This window comes from Eschrichtius robustus, chromosome 5, assembly GCF_028021215.1.
Source record: "Eschrichtius robustus isolate mEscRob2 chromosome 5, mEscRob2.pri, whole genome shotgun sequence".
Lineage (NCBI taxonomy): Eukaryota > Metazoa > Chordata > Mammalia > Artiodactyla > Eschrichtiidae > Eschrichtius > Eschrichtius robustus.
This window is the reverse complement of record NC_090828.1, coordinates 326,120-348,197: the sequence shown is the minus strand read 5'-3', so window position 1 is coordinate 348,197 and position 22,078 is coordinate 326,120. Positions and strand designations below refer to the sequence as shown.

General features: G+C 58.8%; 1 protein-coding gene across 2 annotated transcripts; it reads left to right on the top strand.

Moving 5' to 3' along the window:
* The first annotated feature begins 56 nt into the window (after positions 1-56).
* On the top strand, positions 57-21,780 carry ATG4B (autophagy related 4B cysteine peptidase). 2 transcript variants are annotated; one of them, XM_068544038.1, is made up of 13 exons: positions 57-140; positions 9,325-9,426; positions 9,578-9,649; positions 11,259-11,357; positions 11,749-11,850; positions 12,376-12,448; positions 14,607-14,686; positions 17,036-17,229; positions 17,742-17,820; positions 18,014-18,159; positions 19,333-19,389; positions 19,659-19,752; positions 20,674-21,780. In XM_068544038.1, the coding sequence occupies exons 1-13, from the start codon at positions 131-133 to the stop codon at positions 20,745-20,747; spliced, it is 1,182 nt and encodes a 393-aa protein (XP_068400139.1). In that variant the 5' UTR covers positions 57-130; the 3' UTR covers positions 20,748-21,780. The 2 variants fall into 2 exon arrangements, with proteins under 2 accessions (XP_068400139.1, XP_068400140.1); XM_068544039.1 differs by lacking the exon at positions 57-140 and having other exon boundaries at positions 9,323-9,426; positions 9,531-9,649.
* Positions 21,781-22,078: the final 298 nt, after the last annotated feature.

Sequence of the window (22,078 nt, the reverse complement as noted above, 5' to 3'; positions counted from 1 at the left end):
CGTCGCGTACTTCCGGCCCCGCCCGCGCCCGCGCCCGTTCCGTCCGGATTGGCCACGGCGGCGGCCCGTCGCGTCGCTCTGCGGAACCGTCGGAGCGACGCCGCGCTCAGTCGGCGGCTCTGGAGGGAAGATGGACGCAGGTGAGGGCCGGCGGGGCGCGGGGGGACCGGGGCGGCGCTCGCCGGGCCGCTTGGCGCCGGGGCCTGGGCCGGGGCTTCGCCTGCGCGGCCTGGGCGCGCGGCGGAGCGGGGCCCTGGGGCGGAGCGGGGCGCGGGAGGCGTCCCCGGGAGGCCGGCGCGGGTCTGACAGCCCAGTTTGCGTGTCTCGCGCTTTTCTGGGCCGCCCTCAGCGCCCCGGCCGCCGGTCTCCCGGGTCCGCGGCCGGCTCGGACGATCGAGGCAGCGCGACGTCCGGGACGGCGGGTCGGGACGCCAAGCGGTGCTGGGGGCAGGGCGGAGCCGGTCCATGACACTGCGGTGGGGAAGCTTTTGTCCTTTCGTTAGGAGTTACGAAGGGGAGACTTTAACTCTTATAAAGTTACGGGGGTGGGCTGGAGGCGAGCAACATGCTCCACCACTCAAAACATACGCATTTTTGTTTTTTTTCAAATTCAGTGATCAGTAGATGATCTAAGCGTTTTCCGTGACTGAAAAGACAGACTGAATCCATCTCATCATGTCTTAACTCTCTAACACAAAGTGTGCGGGGTCTGGGGAGGGTGTGTGCGTATACGTACGTATGTGTATATCTGTGGATGTGCTGTTTTGCTCTGTTTCATCATGTTTCTGCTCCAGGGGGGAGAATTGTTTAATTTTTGCTGGCACGCTATTTTGGATTTTGTCCAGTATCCTTGAAAGCATTCTTACACCTTGAAAAGCCCTCTTTTTCATCCCACAGCAGTTTTAGTTCTTTTATAACTTGTAGGGAGTGATTTGTGTTCAAGTATCCCCCCATCTGTAAAAACTTTCTTCTGGTTTAATTTCACCTACCATTCTGGATGGCATTGTTTTTGCTTTTTTTTTTTTTTCCTGGCAGCTGCAATGTAAACTTAGTGAACTCTCAGTTTGGAAACTGTAATATAGACGTGTATGGCCAATATTTCAGTGACTTGTGGCATCTTGTCACTGAAGTGTGTTAGGTAGTAGGACAGAATGGTAGCCATGACTCCGGAAAGATGATGTTAACCAGATGTATTGTGAAGTTGTTCAAAACAGGAAAAGTACTAGGCCCGGGGTCGGGGAAGGAATAGAATTATTTAGTTGGCTACTTTCTTTTAGGTTATGACTGCTTGGGTGCCTAAGAGCATTCACTTGGGAGACTCGGTTAAGGTGGAAGGCACAGTTTTGTGATGGTCGTTTTACGTTAAACGTGAAAACCATCATGTTAAAGTTGAGTAGCCGCATGGTGATACCCTCATGGGACACTGATCACTGCTTCAAAGCAGAAAAGGTGTTTGCGTTTGAAGGCCTCTCTTGATGCTAGTAAAAACGTATATGATATTTGTAGGGTGTTGTGGAGAGTGTTCTTTCTGACGTGGTGCTGTACCACCTTTTAGGATGATTAATGGTCCAGCCTCCCCTGACCCCTGGAGTCCTTACAGGTTCTGCCTTCCTTGCCAGATGTTATGCAGTTCCTGGTTGTTTTTATGGTCATCCATTCAATAACTATACTTATTACTGAGTGTGGGTTTGTGTCTGGCATTGTTCTAGACCCTGGGGCTAGAGAAGTGAACGAAATAGATAAAAACCGTGTGCTGGCTGACATGCTAGACATGACACCCATGGTGTGGCTCGTGGGAGGGTGACATGGGTCAAGCAGGAGGGGTTTGCAGTCGCCAGGATGGCCCGGAAAGGTCTCACCACAGAGGTAACTTTTGACCAGGACTCAGAAGCAGTGCAGGCGGAGGGCAGGTGTCCTGCTCCGGGAGCAGCCAGTGGCCAGTGAGGCCAGGGTACAGTGGGTGGGGGTGAGAGAGCTGAAGGTGGAGCAGTGATGCGGCCCAGGCGAGGCCTTGTTGGCTCGTGGTGCTGGGCTGAGCTGGCTGGGGGTGCTTCGGAGACTTTTGAGAGGAGGAGTAACGCGACTTGCTCAGGCTGCTCTCCTGCAGACGGGCGACGGCGAGGCCAGGAGACCAGTTACGAGGCTGTTGCAGTACGCCGTGCGCGAGCCCTTGGAGGCCTCGGTCAGCGTGGGGAGAGGGCGTTGACCTCTGGCTGCCTCTGCAGGTTGAGACAGTGGGGCTGTACCAGTGGGACGTGGTGAGGGTGGGGTGGAGAGGGAGGAGTTGGAGGTGGTGTGAGGTTTATGGCTTGAGCTGAGAAACTCACGTGGGGAGACTTGGGGAGATCCCGCTTGGTGGGGAGCTGTTAGCGGTTTGGTCTTGTACATGGTGACCATGAGGTACCTGCTAGATGTCCATGTTGTGACATCCAGAGAGCCTTGGGTCTTCAGGCCTGGAGCTGAGGGAGGAGGGTGGGGCTGGAGGTAGAAGTGTGCGGGGGCCACTCTGGACGAGGTCACTGAGGGTCTGAGTGTGGGAGGAGAGAGACAGAGCTGGGGATGGGGCCCTGGGGCTGCTGCGTAGAGGTCTGAAGGCGGCAGGCAGGCCCCAAGCACTGTCCGTTCAAACACGCTCCAGGGGCTTCCCTGGTGGTGCAGTGGTTGGGAATCCGCCTGCCAATGCAGGGGACACGGGTTCGAGCCCTGGTCCGGGAGGATCCCCCATGCTGCGGAGCAACTAAGCCCGTGCGCCACAACTACTGAGCCTGCGCTCTAGAGCCCACGAGCCACAACTACTGAAGCCTGCACGCCTAGAGCCCGTGCTCCGCAACAAGAGAAGCGACCGCAATGAGAAGCCTGCGCACCGCGATGATGAGCGGCCCCCGCTCGCTGCAACTATAGGAAAGCCCGTGCGCAGCAACGAAGACCCAACGCAGCCAAAACGAAACACTCCAGTTGGCACTTAAATCCACATGCTGTCCGTTCCTTGAGGACAGAGCCGGTGTCTTGTGCTTCATCTCCGGTGCTTTGCATTGCGTCTGGTGTGTGGCTGGCGATCGAAGAAGCAGAACTTGAATTGGTGTTAACGCACACATCCTTGTCCTGTAGATGTTCCTGGGCTGCAGAGTCTGTGTGTAACGGAAGTCCAGTGTGTTGGTGTAAAGTGTGGCTGATGAGGGCAGCTCACTGCAGGGCAGCGGGGCTCACTGTGGACGCTCTGTCCAGCGCGGTCACTGAAGCGGCGTGTGCAGTATTCTCATGCCGCTGAAGTTCCAGCTTTTCTTCCCTTCCATCCTCCTTCCTCCCTTCCTTCCTTTTTTCATTCAGAACTGAACCACCAGCGTTTTCATATAAACTATTTGGGATTTGAAAAAACTAATTATTTGCAAACCTGTTATCTTTTTTTTTTTTACATAGGTGTTCAACTTTTTTCCAGATTTTATGTTTTTGGTATTTATTTTAAATTTTTTATTTATTATTTATTTTTGGCTGTGTTGGGTCTTCGTTTCTGTGTGAGGGCTTTCTCCAGTTGCGGCGAGTGGGGGCCACTCTTCATCACGGTGCGCGGGCCTCCCTCTCACTATCGCGGCCTCTCTTGTTGCGGAGCAGAGGCTCCAGACGCTCAGGCTCAGTAGTTGTGGCTCACGGGCCCAGTTGCTCCGCGGCATGTGGGATCTTCCCAGACCAGGGCTCGAACCCGTGTCCCCTGCATTGGCAGGCAGATTCTCAACCACTGCGCCACCAGGGAAGCCCCCAAAACCTGTTATCTTAAACATAAGCATTTTCTGAAGGAAAGGAAGATCCCTTCTTTTAATTTTATTCATAAAGCATATATAATACATGTATTTACGGAGTATAATCTCTCAGAAACATAAGCATTTTGGGGAAATGTCTTTGAAATGTGGTACATTACACAGAGCTCTAAACGAAAAGTAATGGTGCATAATTTTTGTGGTTCTCCCTGGTTGAGTTATGTAATTGGGACTAAGTCTTCTGGTTACATTTATTGAGCACAGTTTGCTATTTTCTACCACATTAATAACATTAAATTGAAACATTTTAAAAATGGAATTGCCATTCTGTTAAAAGGCTTTCCACTTCCTCTTCTGGGTGTGATCAGGGACACCCTAGGGAGGAAGAGGTGGAAAATCAGGCGTCTGGGACCCAGGTGACCAGGTGGGAAAAGTGTTTCTGAAAGGCTTCTTTCTCAAGGTGGATGGTACCTGTCTTGCTTCTTCTGTGTGTCATCTTATTTCAAATTAAAATCATGGGACTTCCCCGGTGGCGCAGTGGTTAAGAATCCGCCTGTCAGTGCCGGGGACACGGGTTCAAGCCCTGGTCCGGGAAGATCCCACATGCCGCGGGGCAACTAAGCCCGTGCGCCACAACTACTGAGCCCGCGCGCCTAGAGCCCGTCCTCTGCAACAAGAGAAGCCACCGCAATGAGAAGCCCGCGTACTGCAACGAAAAGTAGCCCCAGCTCGCCGCAACTAGAGAAAGCCCGTGCACAGCGACAAAGACCCAGTGCAGCCCAAAATTAATTAATTAATAACAAAAAATAATTAAGTTAAAAAAAAGATTAAAAAAAATTAAAATCATTACCTGGGCATCTGGAGACTGGCATTCTTTGGGAAGTTGGGCTCCTTTTAACTCAGGAGGTGTGTGAACTTCAAATGAAATGATGTGGGATGTGAAGGTGCTGAGGTTATCACAGGGCTGGGGTGTGAGACGAGGGAGCCTTCTGGGCGGAGTGCAGAGGCTGCTGGCCTCAGTCCCCAGTGGAGCTGGTCAGTCTGAGAACAGAGTCGATGAAGGAACCTTCGAGGGGGGGCTCCTCGTGTTGGTCGGTCTCTGTGAAGCTTAGTGAGTGTGAACTTTAGTTTTAAAATGGAAAATATCAGTTTTTCTGTTGGAGTCTTTTGTGGACTGGTGTTCTGTAATGTTTTCTGTTCTGCACAAACATGAATACATATTTGTGCCTAAATTAATACCGGTGATAAAACAAAAGTGTTGTTTGGTTCACGGAAGGGGGAATTTAATTTCATCTTGTAAGTAATGAGGTCTGAGATCACACGAGGAAGAGGCACAGGAGGTGCTCAGAGCCATGGTTGGGGGTTGCCCACGGTGCTGGAGCCCGTCCTGTGTTCTCACCACACTGGGCAGAGCTGGCAGCTTCTCCCCATTTCGTAGGTGAGGAAACTGAGGCTTAGAGATTTGAGTCGGGTGTCATACAGCTAGCGTGTGGGTTCTCTGTCTCCAAAATCAAATCTTAATACAAATTAGAAAGTTGAACACTGGAGGTGAATGGAATTCAGAAAAGTCTTTCCTTTCTCCGTTACAGAGGCTGAGCCGAAGGTCAGGGAGCTGGGGGTCCGGTCCAGGTGCCCCAGCCCGTGGCCTCGCGGCTGGGTGTCGGGAGGGAGGGATGGTCCCGTCCTCTGCGCAGGCCCGTGGGGACTTTCTGACAGCGGCCCAGGAATGAGGCCCTCCGCTCGCTGCTCTTCTGGTTGAAGCCGCCGCAGGTCCGTGGACTCTGTGCTGGTTTCCGGGGTGGAAGCCTGAGGACAGTGAAGCAGCCCGGGAAGTGGCCGGCGGCCCTGCCCTTGGGAGCGGGCTCCGTTACCGGGTCCAGGTCTGGTAAAGTCACTCAGGCGGTGGACGTCGTCCCGCGTGTTGCACCTCCCTGTGGTCGCGGGCTGTGGAGACGAGGTCTCCTACCCGCTTCAGTGATGCCCCGCGTGCGCTGCCCGTCGCCACCCAGTGAGGATCAGAGCTCCTCGTGTGTGTTGACGTGTTTCTTCCTCCCGTGAGCCTCGAGGAAAGCAGCACCGCTCCTGCTTTGCCAGCGAGGAAACGGGCGCGGAGGGTTCCCAAGGAGGGAGCATCGGACTTCTGGCCCTGTACGCGGTCAAGTTCAGGGCGCGCTGTTCGGACGCTCCGCCCGGTGCCCCGTGTGGCACGTAGAGCGGGAGCGGGGCCTGCGGGGTGTCTGCGGCTGGTTCAAGAGGCAGGTGTGACCCGCACCCGACGGGGCAGGACTCGGGTGGTCCTGCCGTCAGGAGGCGCAGGGAGGTGTGGGCCCAGGGGACTCGGGGACCACCTGCACTGTCACCTCCCGGCTGCGCCTGAGCTGCCGGGCCCTGCGGCTGCCACCTGCCCATTTTTTCCCTTCAGGTGCCTCACGCAGTGAAGACGCTGAGGCTGAGACTGCACCGCCCGTTATTTTGTTAGTTACAGCAGGAAGCTCAGTGATGTGTTCTAACTTAATGGGTAGGATACCTGTTGCTACCTTCCCTTGGAAGTTGGCTTTGTTGCCTATAATGTTGGCTCGGTACCCTGAGAAATGTGCCTGCTTTGCATGTGGTGTCTTTGGGTATGAAAAAACCCCTCTACTGCAGGACGGCCGGCCGTCGTCACCTGGCTTTCAGAACGAGCCTTGTTTCCTTCTCTTCCTTATCTGCTTGTCTCCCTCGTGGTGGTAGTTTCCTCACTGTGGGAAGCTAGGTTTCTCAGGAGTGTCTCAACGGTCCTTTGATGCGTGCCGCGTCCCTCTGTCGCCCAGAGCCTCCAGCGTTTAGAAGGCATGTCTGCCTTCAGTTCAAGGCTGCAGTCTGGGTGGGGTCTCGGTCCAGCAGGGGGAGAGTTGCTGTCCCACAGTGCTGTCCGTTGAAATCAGGTCTTGCTTGCGTGCTTTTTCCTTGGAGTAACCTTTGTGGGTTTTGAGTGTACGTATCGTTTAAGCCTCGAGGTCAGAGAAGGCCGTGCTTTCTGAAGATGTGGGGTGGCTTTCGAGGGGCAGCAGAGACACGTGATGTTTTCAGCTCCTTGAAAAGGTAGAACTTTAATTCATCTCAGCTCGGTTTTTATAATCACCTGCAGAAACAAGTAATCTTATGTAAAAAAGGGGAGAGAGAAACTTGGACATTAAATTGTTTACTCCTGATCCCAAAGCGGCCTGGCCGACAGCGTCTGGGGAAGTGTGGAGAAGCAGACACATCAGAGCAGGGCCCCTGCCTTGCACCCGCCCTCTGGGCGGCAGAGCTCGCTCTGGAAGCACGCGACTCCTCTGACCCTGTAGGAGTTCCGGTGAAAAGAAAAAAGGCAGAGCTGGGTCTGGGTTCCCAACGTTCGAGAATTCTATTTTTTTTTTTTTGCATGGGGGAAGATCCCTTTTTTAAAATAATTAATTAATTATTTCTGGCTGCGTTGGGTCTTAGTTGCGGTACGGGGAATCTTTCGTTGCAGCGCGCGGGCTCAGTAGTTGCGGTGCGCAGGCTTAGTTGCCCCGCGGCATATGACATCTTAGTACCCCGACCAGGGATCGAACCCGTGTCCCCTGTATTGGAAGGCATATTCTTAACCACTGGACCACCAGGGAAGTCCCAGTTTGAGCATTTTTGAAGCGGTGAACACAGGGCCTTCTGTTGATGCGGATTTGTTCGTTTAGTGAGCGCTGCTTTCCCAACCCTGTGACTGTGAATTAGCTGTGCATCCAGTTAATCCTTTTGGGTGTAGTAAAATTGCTTGTCTTCGTCCTTGATGTTAGTGATACCAGCTGACCTTGGAGCCTTTTGTCTGCCAGCCTCCTCGTGAGCCCCTCATGGGAAGGGTTTCAGGGACACTTCAGCGCTGCGCTGCAAGGGCATCCTGTTACATGTTCCGTTTTATGGGTGAGGGGCTTTCCACACCGAGGGGCTAAGTGCCTGCTCGAGAACTGCAGCCCGTGAAGGCCGGAGCTGGGAGGTTGTGGGATGTGGGCTGGCAGGGATGTGCGTGCAGCAGGACATTGTGAGGCCCTGAGACGTCTGGGTGGGGCGCTGTGACCACCGCGTGGAAAAGGATGACGAAGAAACCACAGGTGTGGCGTGGCTTCATTTATGGATCTACACATACAGGCTTCTGGAAGGAGAGTCAGTACTGGGCATGAAGCTGAGAGCGATTTTTTTTTTTTTTTTAAATAGAAGATTGAGAAAGGTGGCATTTTTTTTTTTAAATTTTTTACTTATTTATTTATTTATGGCTGTGTTGGGTCTTCGTTTCTGTGCGAGGGCTTCCTCTAGTTGCGGCAAGCGGGGGCCACTCCTCATCGCGGTGCGCGGGCCTCTCACTATCGTGGCCTCTCTCGTTGCGGAGCACAGGCTCCAGACGCGCAGGCTCAGTAGTTGTGGCTCACGGGCCCAGCCGCCCCGCGGCACGTGGGATCCCCCCAGACCAGGGCTCGAACCCATGTCCCCTGCATTGGCAGGCAGACTCTCAACCACCGCGCCACCAGGGAAGCCCTGAGAGTGATTTTTTACATTTTGTAGTCTTCAGAGTTTGTTTGTTTGTTTTTTTATAAATAGCATATGTCATTTTTACCAAAAGGTAGGGCTGTTGAAAAATAAACTCAGGTGTGGGGGAAACGCATTTAATATCTTTGATTTTCCAAAGAGTTGAATGGAGTTGCAGGTGAAGGGTAAGAGAGCACTGTGGAGCTGGCGAGGCAGCAGCTGGGGAGATGGGGGTACCCGGGACACACCGTGTGCCGCTCACCTCGCGGGCAGTGGCTGAGCTCTGTCGCCTCCGGGGCCGTGTGCAGAGGGAGGGTGTCCTCCACCGGAGCTCCGGGGCGGGAGGGAGGCGGCCTCTCGAGCTTCTTTGAGGAAGCCCCACAGAAGGGGGTGCTCACAGAGGGGGCGCTCAGGGCTTGGAGGCACAGCAGGTGGCTGCGGCTGTGAGCACGGCACCTCCTTAGGAAGTCGGGGTGCGCCCCCCCAGGTTCCAGGCCTCGCGGCGCCCGGGGCCCTGGAGGGCTTTGCACTGGTTTCGGGAGGTCAGTGTCCCTCCCAGGAGTAGCGCTCTGCCCCTCTGCCGCTCACTGCGTTATGGCTCCTAACCCAGAAGTCAGGATGGCCTCGGAGCCCTGGGGCGGCCAGGAGAGCTTGCTCGACCTTCTGTGCCATCTGGGGCCGCCCTCATGTACAGAGATAAAGGTTTGGGCTCTTGTGTTTTTATCTTTTTAGAGTTAAATCTAAAACAGCTAAGGGCTTAAACCAGGTGCCTTTTTTTCCCCTCCTTTCTGTGCCCTGGGCCTGGCCCCCAGCTGGTCTCTCACCCTTGGGTCTGCCAGACAATGACTCTGTCTTGAATTTGAGAGGCTCAAGAAGTGGGTGCAGGGCCGCTGCCGGGTCGTGAGTGTTTGATTTCTCAGTGTAGTGGTGTGGCTGGTGCACTGAGGTGCACAATTCCACGTGGTCTCTGTGTACGGAGATGCTATAAATGATCTCTGATATTGTTTTATGAAATCATAGAACTGTCATCAGAGTGTGTCTTTGGTTTCCATAGCTACTCTGACCTACGACACTCTCCGATTTGCCGAGTTTGAAGATTTCCCCGAAACCTCGGAGCCTCTTTGGATCCTGGGTAGAAAGTACAGCATCTTCACAGGTACCAGCCCTGCCGGAGCCTGCTGTGCTCTGCGTGCTCAGTCTGCAGAAAGAACTGTTTGGTGATGCTAGTTATCTGCTATCTCTCTGTACCATGTGCCCTAGAAACTTACGGCTGTGTGTGCATGTTTCTTCTCTCGAACGCTCTCTAGAGAAGGACGAGATCTTGGCCGACGTGGCGTCGAGACTTTGGTTTACATACAGGAAGAACTTCCCGGCCATCGGTGAGTACTGTCTGCTACAACGTGGGGTGAAGTGCATGTGGTTCAAGCAGAAAACTTAGGTTTCTAGCTTTGACTTCATTGTGTCAAGTACTTGTCACTTGGTGTCATCCTGAGGCAACCCTAGTTAAATAAACCGGCTGAGGTCTTGTGCCTGGTGGTGGTAGAGCTGGATTCCAAACCCAGGGCTCCTGATTCTGCTGAGGCAGTGATGTTTCTGACTGTAGGCCACACTCTATTACTGGGGCCTAAAATCTGGATAATGGGTCACGACTGGCATTTGAAACGTAGAGCAGAACGGGGTGGGAGGCGGTGTGGCACGTCACGGTGGCGCTGCAGTTTGCTGCTCCCGGGGGGCTCGTATGCCTGTGCATCTGGCGTTGCCTGGGTCGTCGCTGTACAGCGTGCTTCTTGCTGTTGGGCCAGGATGTTGGGACGCCCTTGCTCTGTACCTGCTGCCTTTTCTAGTATCTCCCACACCTAGTTGTGGTGGGAGCTGAAGGTGGATGTGACGGGTTTCACATAATACGAAAGCATGTTCCATTGAAGTGGTTCTCCTCGTGGTACCCCTGGAGGTAGACAGATGGGGCCCGGCTCCGCGCCTGGCCTCTGCCAGTCGGAGAACCCCAGGCCGGAGGTTCGGGACCAGGAGACGGCCCTGCCTTGGTGGCCTGTCTCAGTTGGTCCCACTCCTAGATGTGCTTCCATCCGTCCCCCAGAGCTCGACGTCCGGGAACGCTGGAAGTTAGGGGATGTGGCCACTGTCACCAGGGTTAGTGTCTAGCGACAGGGCTTGTCAGACATGCTCGGGGAATGTTGGTTCATCCAGCAAGTTGTCCTTTCACCCCTACTTGGCCCTGGACGCAGGGCCGGGGTCGCCTGGCCTGTGAGGCGCACTCACTGTGCTGTCAGGAGGACGGACCCCTGACCTACAGCGTCCTGAACCCACAGGGCTCTGAACGCACAGGGGCAGGACGGGCTGGAGGGCAGCCCTGTGTTTGGAAAAGCCATCGGGTGGAGCGCGGTGGCTCTCCCGGCCGGCCGTGTGGCCTGTGTCGGCCTTGGCCGCGTGGAGCCCACCGTATGGGGCGTGGGTGGGTGGGCGGGGCTGAGTCCACGTGGGCGGGGGCTGTTTCTGCGCACCCGGCTCTGCCTACCCCGATCCCGCTGCTGCCCCGGGAGGCGGGCCTTGTCCCCTGCGCCTGTGTGCGGGAGGGGCTGCTGGAGGGACGGGCAAAGGATGCAGCCCCCCCACGGCGGCCCGCGTGGTCTCAGCCCTGTTTCCTGTCATCTTTGGGCCTGTCTCACGCACACCTGGTACCGTGGTGCCCGGCGTCAGCGTCTCCCTGTGCCCTGGCCGGCGGACGGCGTGTTCTCTGTTTCTCATGAGGCTGAGCATCTTTCCATGCTTCCAGACATTCTTTTCTCTCTGTGACTTGTTCACGTCTTGGCCCATTTTGAGGGGGTTGTTAAGATGTTTCACTTCCCAGCAAACGCAGCCTTGGCGTGAGCAGGTTCAAATGGCGTGTGTCGCCTGACACGGAGGTGACCCGTGCGTGGGCTCTTGGCCTCGGTCTGACGGTGAGTGCCTCTCTCTCTCTGTCCATGGCAGGGGGCACCGGCCCCACCTCGGATACGGGCTGGGGCTGTATGCTGCGGTGTGGACAGATGATCTTTGCCCAAGCCCTGGTGTGCCGGCACCTGGGCCGAGGTGAGTCAGCGCTGGGGCGGCCACGTCCTCAGGAAGCGAGGAGGATGGTGGGGCGAGGTCAGCGGAAGTGGATCACCACGAGACGCTTTAGGATTTGGGGTTTTCTTCAGCGATGACCCAGTGGTTCTCGTTGATTGAAGAAAGTGGCTTTAAAGAAATGCTGATAAACGTTTGTCTTGTAGAAATTATTTTTAAACTACTGAACCATTCTCTCCTTTCTGTATGGATTTGTCTTGATGTGTTGGCATCTGTGTATTTGAAATCCCGGAGAACTCGGTTCTTAAATTTAGAAAGGTTCGCAAGAGGTTTGGATACCACGAGCGCCTTAGAAGACTGAAGGCTTCTTGCCTGTATTTTGGTGAAACTGAACTTGCGCACGTGTCTCCCGTAGACTGGAGGTGGACGCGGCGGGCGAGGCAGCCGGACAGCTACTTCAGCGTCCTGCGCGCGTTCCTGGACAGGAAAGACAGCTGCTACTCCATCCACCAGATAGGTGGGGGGTCGCGGCGCGCCGGCCCCGTGCCTTGGGGCGCTGCGGTGTCGGGTCCCCGAGAGCTCTGCTGTGCCGTGAGGCGCAGGCCAGCGGGGTGGGGACGGCCCTGGGCCCATGGTGAAGTGCTGCTCTGCGCCCCGTCTCTGGACACCAACTTGGTGGCCTTGGAGGCCGGTCCTCTCGGGCTCCGGCCGGGAGTCCGGGCGCTCCTCTGTCTTAATCCAGCTTCTGAGCGTCGTGTTTCCACCTGTAGACGGAGGTGCGGGTAGAGCCCTGAACTCGCTCACCTGAGCCGTGTCCCCAGGGCTGCTGCTCGGTGGAGGTCTGTGGGGAGGGAGCACCTTGAGGAGGAGCCTCTCCCTTGGGGAGGAAGCGTCCTGTGCCCGTCAGGAGCTCGTGCCCAAGGCAGGCTTCCTGTGATGCGCTGCTCACGCCGCACGTGCTGGGATGGGCCTCTGCGAGGCGCGGGGAGGGGTGTGGGGTTGGCGGGGTGCGCGTGCCGCTGACTGGCTCTGTCTCCCGCAGCACAAATGGGAGTCGGCGAGGGCAAGTCCATCGGCCAGTGGTACGGGCCCAACACCGTCGCCCAAGTCCTCAAGTACGTGCTGAGCGCCCCCCCCCCCCCCTCCGGGGCAGCACGGGTACCTGGGCGCCCAGCCTCGCCTGAGTCTGTGCTGCTGAAGGAAACAGGGGTCTCGTCCTCGTTTCAGGACCCTCAGGAGGGTCCTCAGAGGTGACCGTGCCGGTGGTCTTGTGAACTGGAACTTCCCTTCCTAGTGAGGCTGAATGCCTTCATCCGGATGCAGCCACTGGATCGGGCCTTTGCTCCTTGTGTGCCGCGTCCCCTCCTGTGCCGTGGTGTCTGGTGGCCTGGGAAGTGGGAAGTGGTCGTGGGGCGACAGCATTCAGGCAGGCAGCCCGTGGCCGCCGTGGGCCTCCGCCTCTGTTCCCGCCCATCCCCCTCCCTTGAGACCGCTGTCCTGGGCCGTGGCTCCCCGGGCAGCCGCCTCGCGCCCCTGCTGCCCACTCCCGCCCTGCAGGAGTCCCCGGGGGCGCCTCCCTTGGCCCCTGGGCCCAGCCTGCTCGTCCTGCTCGCCTGCTGCTGGGGTCCGTTCCTGGGGTCCAGGACACTGGCTCCGCTTCCTGTGCAGCTTCCAGCTGACCCCCAAGCCCACTGTCTTTTGTGTCTCCTTGCCCAGCCCCTGGGATTTCCAGCCCCCACTGCCCTTTGGCGTCCTGGCCCAGCCCCGCTGCCCTGAAGCAGCCCGGTCGAGGTCACAGTCAGTTCCGTCATCACGTCCCAGGGCTGAGTTTCAGCCCCGACGTACTCAGCCGTCTGCAGGCAGCCCCTGGTGTGGGTGCTTGCCGCGCTCCTTGGAAACTTGGGCTGCTCAGCCGTCCTCCTCTGTCCATCTGGGCGCCTGCTCTGCTGAGCCCTGCGGGCTTGTCTCGCGCCTTTGGTTGCGGCTTTTCAGCTCCTGTTTGCGCACGCGCAGCTCCTGATTTGTCCCAACTCCAGACTCACATCCAGACGCTCATTCGGCAGTGCCCCTCGGCTGCCCGAGGGGCACGTTGACCTAATAGCCCAGACCCAGAGCTGGCCCCGCCCTCTCCTCCAGCGCAGCCCACTGCCCCTACGGGACGCAGCACCGCCCTTCTGGGGGCTCAGGCCAAAAGCTGGGGTCACGCCAGACCCCTCTTCCCTTCAGCACACCCCGCCTGCATGTGCCCGAGCTCTGAGCAGTGCTCCTTGCCCCCGCCCAGGCCCCCCCCCCTCGCCGCCTCCTCTCTCTGCCATCCTGGCGCCTCCCTCCAAACTGCAGCAGAGTCACCCTCAAGAAACAGACGGTGGCCATCTGTTCCTCCTCTCTCAGCTGTCCCGGGGTTCCCCACTGCGCCCGGGAGGGCGGCAGGCACAGGCCAGCGTGCCGGCCCTGTCCTCCCCCCGCGGTGCTTTGCCCTTCGCCTGGAGCCCCCCCAAGGCCTGCCGCGTTGCTCCCCGGGCCTCCGCGCCGAGGCCGCTCCCACCCAGGCCTCCCTGCGCTTGCGTCAGAGGAGCGCCCTCCCCTCTGCCCCGGCTCTGTGCTTTCCCCAGGCACTTAGCTCCCCTGGAGCGCCAGCCTCTCCTGGGACCTGGTCTCCTGTGTGTCCGTGTCTCTCAGCACGGGGGGCCCACCTGGCCCTCGGTGAGCCCGGGAGGGAGGGGAGGGAGGTAGCCGGTGGAGCCCTGCAGGTGGCGTCCGCTCTGGCCTTCCCACCAGGAGACCAGGGGCCTCCGCCCTCCACCCGTGTCCCCAGGTGCGCTGGGTGCTCTCCCACCTGGGGGGCCCCTCTGCAGCCCCCGAGGTGAGCTCAGAGGCCCTCCCGTCGTGCCTTCGGTCACGGTCTGCTCCTCTTTCAGAACCGTAATTCCTCGGCCACATTGGCCCACCCAGCACGGGGACTCCCTGCTGGGCTCTCCGTCACCCGCAGGTTCTCTGTGAGAACTCAAGCCGGCCGTTGGCTCAGGGGGCCTGGGGGATAAGGCGGGGCTGGGCCTGCCTCGGGCAGCGTCCGAGACCTGGGCTCACGTTCTGGTTCCTGCCCGTGTCCAGCCTGATCGGGAAGTGACACCCCGGCAGGCTCCTGCGCAGGACCTTCCCTGCACGGTGGCGGCTGGGTGTGGCAAGCGTGGGGCCCGGGCGAGAAGAAGCGGCCGGCAGAGGCCACAGGTCGAGCTGTGAAGGCTCCTCAGTGTGTTCTGCCCTCTCTGGTAGGAAGCTCGCCGTCTTCGACACGTGGAGCGCCCTGGCCGTTCACGTAGCGATGGACAACACGGTGGTGATGGAGGACATCAGTAAGTGAGCCAGAGCGCGGTGTCGTGGCAGACGGGACCAGGGCAGCTCGCTTCCCTGCCTGGCCCGCGGGCCCTCGAGGGCGGTGCCGGCCAGGCTGAGCAGAAGGCCACTTGGTGCCCCACCCTGCTTCTGCGTCTTCCTTACAAATAATTGACGCCCGTGTGCTGGGTTCAGCTGCAAGGCCCGGTGTGTGCCCTGATGCGCCACGAAGAAGGGCGATTCAAACTGGCCCTGGCCATCTTGTCTTCTGGCCACGCCAGGCGCTACCGGAAGTGTTGAGAATTCTGAGGGGCACCTGGGTTCATGAGGTCTCCTGATGGAAAAGCAGAGAATTTAGACACGTTGACAATGCTAATGGGGCTAGAAAACTACAAGTGGGGGCCTGGTGCAGCCGGAAACCCACCCCTTACTAACAGGGCGTTTGTAGGGGACAGGCCACGCGAGGACGCAGTGAGCCCCGAGCTCAGCAACGACAGCCCCACTTCTCTGCTCTTGTTCCAGAGACACCAGAGGGGCCGCGCTAGTGGTGACCATCTAGTCAGCAAGGAAAATGTTCTCATCACAAAAGAGCCTCAGAATCAGCGAAGCGAAACTTACAGTAAATTAAGAGAGACTGTATGGCAGATCGAATATATAAAAATAAAGTTACAAGGATCTGAATAATACAGTAAGAGAGCTTAGTAGAACATGTGTCAAACCCTAGATTCTGGTGGCAGAGCATACCTTTTCAAAAATGTCCATGGGACATTTATATAAATTAATGCAAGAATAGATAGAAAAAAGGACAAACTCTTATTACCTAGAAATGTCAAACTTCTGTCTTAGCTTTTGGGTCAAAAAGAGTCAAGTTTACAGACTACATATCAGAATCTGATGTGTACTGAACTCAGGAGAAAACACATACCTTTAATACTGGTGACCAGATCATAAGAAGTGAAGATGAATGGGCATCCTGCAGTTCAGCTCAGTTCTGGCCCTGTCTGCACACCTGGAGATGGCATCAGACCCACAAGACTGCCCTCTCACCCCCAACTTAAGACCCCAGTGGCAAGTCCAGGTGGTCACCTGTGCTTCCGACAGACTGGCTATGGATTGGAGGTTCCCACGACCCTCTCCTTGGCTCCGTTACTTTGCTGGAGCGGCTGGGAGAACTCAGGAGCACGTCACTCACTAGGCCACAGATGTGTTCAAGGACACACCTCAGGAGCAGGCCGATTGAGGAGATGTATGTGCCTGGGCCTCCTGGAGTTTATGGAGGCTTCGTGACACAGGCCCATTTAGGTTTGGATCGGGCGTGTTGACCAAGAGCATGCCTGGTGGTGGTGTCCGCGGCAGAGCGACACGGGAAACGGCTTGCTCCCTGTCAGTAGCGCTGCCTCGGTCACCTGCTTAGGACGCGCCCCTGGTGCCTAGCGGCTCGCAAGTGGTCTGGAGGGGATACGTTACGCGCACTGAGGGTTTACTACGTCGGGTCTGGAACAGTGGTCTCTCTAGGGCATGTATCCCTTCCACATTTATCTGTTGGCACTCTTCTTGGGAAGAGCCCTCTTTTCTCCCCTCTTCCCTCTCCTTATTTACATTTGGAAGACCTATTTTTAGAGTCAGCAGCTTCATGGATTCTATTTTTAATTCAAGGTGTTTTACCCCTTATGGTCATTACTTACTCCTTGTCCCAAATTTGGCTGGCTGTTTGACAGAGTCCTGTCGTTTTTGTTGTTCAGCGTTCTCTTTCTGGCATTAACTAGACTCAGGCTCACCTGGTACATTCCCTGCCCCATCCCTGGAATCAGCCATTTTCCCCTTGGTTCCTTTTAGTGGGGAAAGGTGTTTAGGAACCACGGACGGGGTGCCTGGTGTGCTTGGGGTACGGGAGTGGCTCTCTCCTACCACTAAACCCCGTAGTTAATCCGATTATTGAAGGATTACCCAGTGTGTTTAGACAGAAGAAAAAGGAAGGAGAAAAGTTATCGCTCGATGCTCTCCTTGCTTAGGGGGGACCAGAGGGGCCCTGGGTCAGTGCTGCATCCACTAGGCTGGTGGCTCCGTGGTGCTTGTTTTATTATTGCTTCTAAGGTGCACGTAAATGTTTTCTTGCATTATTTTGTGTGTATGCTTTATTTCACAATAAAAAATTTAAGTTAAACGCATAGAAAATGTGCAAATTTATTTTTTTCCCTCTGGGCGGCAGGGTTAGTGTTATACTTTATTTTCCAAGTTTGAGGTGTACTTTAAGTACTTGACTTTTTTATACTCGTTTCCTGTTAACAGTGTAAATTCTGTACCTGTTTCTCTTGGGTGAACTTCTGCCTACTTCGTTTAGCCCATAAAAGCACGTCTCCCTTTTTCAGGAAGGTTGTGCAGGAGCAGCCTTCCTTGTGCCGGGGCCGCAGCGTTTCCTGCAGATTCTGACCGACAGTGTAACGGGTTCCCGGCTGGGGCCGAGGTCAGCAGCAGGCCGTCGCCATGGAGACCCCTGGTGCTGCTCATCCCGCTGCGCCTGGGGCTCACGGACATCAACGCAGCCTACGCGGAGACACTGAAGGTGGGTCTGTGCTGGCCCGTGCCCTCCCGCCTGTCATCCCTGCCCACCGGGGGGGCTGAGACCCCGCTTCCTACTGAAAGCCCCAGTTGTCACCGTCTTGCCCAGTCCAGCCCTCTGACCACCCTGTGGGCTCCCGGCCCCCACCCCTCCCGCTGGCCCCCGTGCCCCCACCAGCTCGCTCTTCCCTGCTGCCACCTCCTGGGGCCCTTGCTCGTCTTGCTGACGTGGTGCTGCTGGCCTCCCATCTCCATCTCTGCCCCCCGCCCCCGCGGGGTGCCGGCCCCTCCCCACTCCTGTCCGCCCGGCATGCAGGCTGGGCCGACCCTGTCCGCCCCCCCAGCCTCCCCTTGTCCCTTCCGGCTGCCCGGGGCTTTCCTGAGGACCTGCAGCCTCGGTGTCCGGAACCCGCACCCTGTGGGTCTGGTCTTCCGTCTGCGGTTGCCCATGCCTGGCGCTGCAGGGGGAGCGGGGAGCCCCTTGCTCAGCGGCCCGGCCTGTCTTCCTCCCCGCAGCACTGCTTCATGATGCCCCAGTCCCTGGGCGTGATTGGAGGGAAGCCCAACAGTGCCCGCTACTTCATCGGCTACGTGGGTGAGTGGGGTCTGCAGTGACGTCGGAGGAAGGGGCGTGGTCTCTCGGGCAGCCCCCCCCCCCACTTGACAGGCAGCGTGCCCCCACCTGGCCGGTGCGACGTGTGCCCTTTTCCCGTCCAGCCGCGTGGCGCTGGTGGCTGTGGTGAGGCAGCTCTGCCCGCCTCCCGCTGACCTGCCTGCTGCCCGCCCAGGTGAGGAACTCATCTACCTGGACCCTCACACCACGCAGCCAGCCCTGCAGGCCGCTGAGCACTGCCCGATCCCGGACGAGAGCTTCCACTGCCAGCACCCGCCCAGCAGGATGAGCATCGCGGAGCTCGACCCGTCCATCGCCGTGGTGCGTCCGCCGCTTGGTCCCGCTGCCGCCAGCTGCACGCGCTTGTGCCCGGGCGCCCCGAGGCATCTGTGCCCAGTCCTGCTGCTGCTTTAGGATGAGAAGGAGAGCATCCCCGTTTCTGTAATCTCAGCGTCTTGGAATAAGTATTGTGATCACGTGGCTTAGAACTCAAAAGAGCACAAAGGGCTGGCAGCCTCAGGTGTGGCCCAGGCAGGCGTGTGTGCGCGAGTGAGTGTCCCGCGTCGCTGCCCTGCACACCCCCCGCGGGGCTTCTCGGTTCGCCTTTACTTTTTAGAGTAGCTGCATCTGCAAGGTGGTCCCTAAGAATGAACCTCCTTGCTCTCTCTCTTTTGATTACAAGGCTGGAATTGTTGGTTGTTCTCAAAATATGTTTGAAGGAGGCCAAAAACACCTAGGAATCATAACACCCCTAGGGGAGTGATTAACTGAGTTGTGGACACGACGAGGCACTTGGTCCTGAGAAGGGATGACCCCAGACGCACTGCCCATGGGTCTCGGCCGTGCCCTGAGGTCGGTGGCGGCGGGCTGGCGCGTGGGGGCTCTGCTGTCACAGGAGCCCCCCCCCGTGAGCTCGTGAACATCAGGTCAGGTGGGAGCACGCATCCCAGCTCTCGGGGCTGCGGAGGACGGCTGCTCTGGGGAAACAGGCCTCCGTCTTCCGGCCGCAACCCGCGTGTCCTCGCACCAGGGCCCTGAGCAGAGCCCCGAGTGCCTCTCTGCGGTTCCCCGGTTTCTTTTTCTCCACGTGGCGGGTTGAGCGTTCCCAGTAGCTCATCCCAACCCTGGAGTCCTGCAGACGGTAGCTCCAGGGGGGACGGGGTCCGCACGCCTGGTGTCCCCTCGGGAGGGGTCCACTGATCCCGTTGTGCCCCGTGCGTGCTGTGGGCCACTGAGGCCTGCGGCCCAGCCCCAGCGGCACGGGAGGAGCGAGCTCCCTGCTTTGCCCTGACTTGTCGTCGTGACCGGCTCGCTGCCCGGTTAGTCCAGGCAGAGGGCGAGGGTGGAGCCGTGGACGCAGCCCACGGAGGGGCGTAGGGGCTGGAGAGGCGAAGGGGGCCGGGTGCGCGGTGGCCACCACGTCCAGGACGCACACGGGGGCCGGCGGGTTGGACGTGTGTGCCGCTCTCCGCTTACCGCTGGCTTTGGTTTCAGGGGTTTTTCTGTGGGACCGAGGACGACTTTAACGACTGGTGCCAGCAAGTGAGAAAGGTCGGTGGGGCCCCGCCCCTGTGCGGGTCTGGGGGTCCTTCCTCCCCTGCTCCGCTGGCGCTCGGCTGCACAGCGTCTTGCGCGCCTTGCCTGGCCCTTGGACGCCAGGTGCGTCCCTGCTGGGATCAGGGCGCGGGGCCGGACTCTGCTGGAGGCTCCCTGGGACTTTCGGTCCCGAGTCGGGGTGGTGAGGGGCGGCGGGGTTCCTGCCTGCGCACGGCGCCTCGCTCCGCCCGCGGGGCCCCTGACGCGCTGTGCCCCGCTGACAGCTGTCCCTCCTTGGAGGCGCCCTGCCGATGTTCGAGCTGGTAGAGCGGCAGCCTTCCCACCTGGCCTGTCCTGACGTCCTGAACTTGTCCTTAGGTGAGTCCGGACGCCCCAGGGCCCCGTCTCAGGTGGGGACGGGGGCGTCCCCTGTCTTGAGGCTGGGGGTGCTGCCTGCGTGATGCTTCTGCCCTGCCCTCCGCCTCCCCAGGTCCCGTCCCAGTCACCTTTGGCTTTTCACGTTGCACGGCCCCTCGGCGGCCCCTTGTGAGTGGGACCAGGGACGCTGCCGGTGCCTCCCTCCCTCCTCCCACCTGCGTGGGGCAGCACGCCTGCAAGCCCGCCCGGCCCCTCCGCGCTCCTCCCGTGGCCCCTGGTTCTGAGAGCTGGAACAGGCCAGGCTTCCTGTGCTGATGTGGCATAGGTAGCTCTGTCCCCACTGCCTGGTGGCTCTGGGCTTGGGGGCGCCTCGCCCAGAGTGCATCGAGCACGTGGCACGTGGGGAAAGGGGACCCGCCGGGGGGCCCTGAGCACGTAGAGACCACCCTGGGGAGGACCACAGCCCGCGGCCTCACGGGAACCACGGGGGTCGGGGTGCCAGTGCCAGACTCAGGACAGATGCCCCACCAGACCTGGCTGGTGCAGGGGGCGGGCACCCCTCCTGGGATGGGACTCTTGCCCTCCTGGCCCCCGTTGCTTCCCTCTGGGCTCTGGTGAGGGACGTGTCTGCCCCCAGCCGCACATGCCCTCACCCACCCAGGCCGTCGTCCCCATGCTCACAGGGCAGGAACCCCTCTCCCACCTGCTCAGACCCACCGCCCGGGAGGAGGGCGCCTCAGCCGGGCAGTCCTGGCATCCTCCGACCTCCCTCCGCGCCCTGGCCACCCTGGACGGTCAGGCGCTGGGCAGGACCTGCTCCTTCGTGGGGCGGGTGTGCTCACACGGGCCCTTGTCCCTCGGCCCACACCCCAGACTGACCCACGCCTGGCACCTGGTGAGGTTTTGTCATGTTCCTTCTAGATTCTTCTGACGTAGAGCGACTGGAAAGATTCTTCGACTCAGAAGATGAAGACTTTGAAATCTTGTCCCTCTGAGGATCCTGCAGCTAGGGGACGGTCTCACTGGCCCTGCAGGGGCGCTCGGCCGCCGCATCTCATCCCGCCCGCCGTCCGCCGCCCACACAGAGGCCCGCGCCACCGGAGACCCAAGCGCCAGGCACCCACGAGGGGCTCTCCCGCCACACTGCCAGCCCTGCCCGGCCCCGCTTCCTCCTGGGCTCCAGGCCCGGGTTCGCTTTGGAATTAAAGTCCTGTTTGAAGTTTCGTGACGGACCTGGCTTCTGTTGGGCGTGTCCTGAGCCCAGGCTCCGAAGACACGGCCTCCAGGGCCATCGCGGCGGGAGAAGGGGCCGAGGAACCACGGCCCGGGTCTCCTCGCGTTGGGAGGAGAGGAGCAAGGGGTGGGGGCGGTGAGGCCCAAAGACGTCGCCGTGCAGGTGGCGCCGGGACAGACGCGCCGCCAGAGCCACAGGTGAGGCCGCGGGGCCCCCGAGCTGCTGCTTGCCTGTTGCTCCAGCTTCCCCGGGGCCTTCCTCCACCTCCCGGTCAGCGAGGCTTCGGATGGTTTGGGGCAGGAGGGTCAAACCTCAGCTTTGTGCCTCTGCCCCTCGCGCCGCTGGAGACCTTCCAGATGGACGCCAGCACCTGCCTCCTTAAACCTGTGTTCTGGGCCCCGGGCACCGCCCCGCGCAGTGGCTTTCATCCCACCAGGGAGAGCAGACGGGGGTTTGGGAGCCCAGGAGGTGGCAGCCTTCTTCCCGGGGACCTTCCTTGCAGAGCCCCGGCTCACTCCCCGTGAGTTCTTCCCTCCGTCTCCCATTCTGTCTCCCCCTCATCCCCCGTCATCCCTCAGGTCGAGTTGGGTGGGAAGGTTTCCATTCCTTCTGCTGTGCCACTGCTGGCGGGGCCGGGGGTCTCGCTGCAGCTCCTGCTGGCGGCACAGACGGCGGAGGTGGGGGCCCCCCTGAGCAGCGGGGGCTCTGTCTTGTGTGCGTCGGGAAAGGCTCACTGAGGAGCATTCACTCTTAGCTGTATAGTGCGCAATTCTTAACGGCAAATAATAACAGTTTCAATAGAAAACAAGGTTCGTCTGTGTCTTGATTTTCTCGGAGCTGTAGTTGGACATGGTAAGAGCGAGAACAAGTGTTTTCTGAGCTCACGAGGGGTCTGAGGAAGGACTTGGTGGATGGACGCGCTGAGCTCGTTCGTTCCCAGACCTGAGCGAGCGGCGCCCTCCTGTTCGGACCTGGTTCCGCCACGCTGACTCTCAACTCTCTCTGGCTCCTGTGGTTTGCGGGGGAGCTTGGTTTTGGGAAGACGCTCTCCTTCTTTCATAGACGGGAGGGAGTAGCTGCGGTGCCGGGAGG

Excerpts from the sequence above, each read along its gene's own strand:
- ATG4B (XM_068544038.1), top strand. Across the intron at positions 9,650-11,258 it reads GAAGAACTTCCCGGCCATCG|GGGGCACCGGCCCCACCTCG; the intron begins GTGAGTACTGTC and ends TGTCCATGGCAG. Across the intron at positions 17,230-17,741 it reads CCTACGCGGAGACACTGAAG|CACTGCTTCATGATGCCCCA; the intron begins GTGGGTCTGTGC and ends TCCTCCCCGCAG.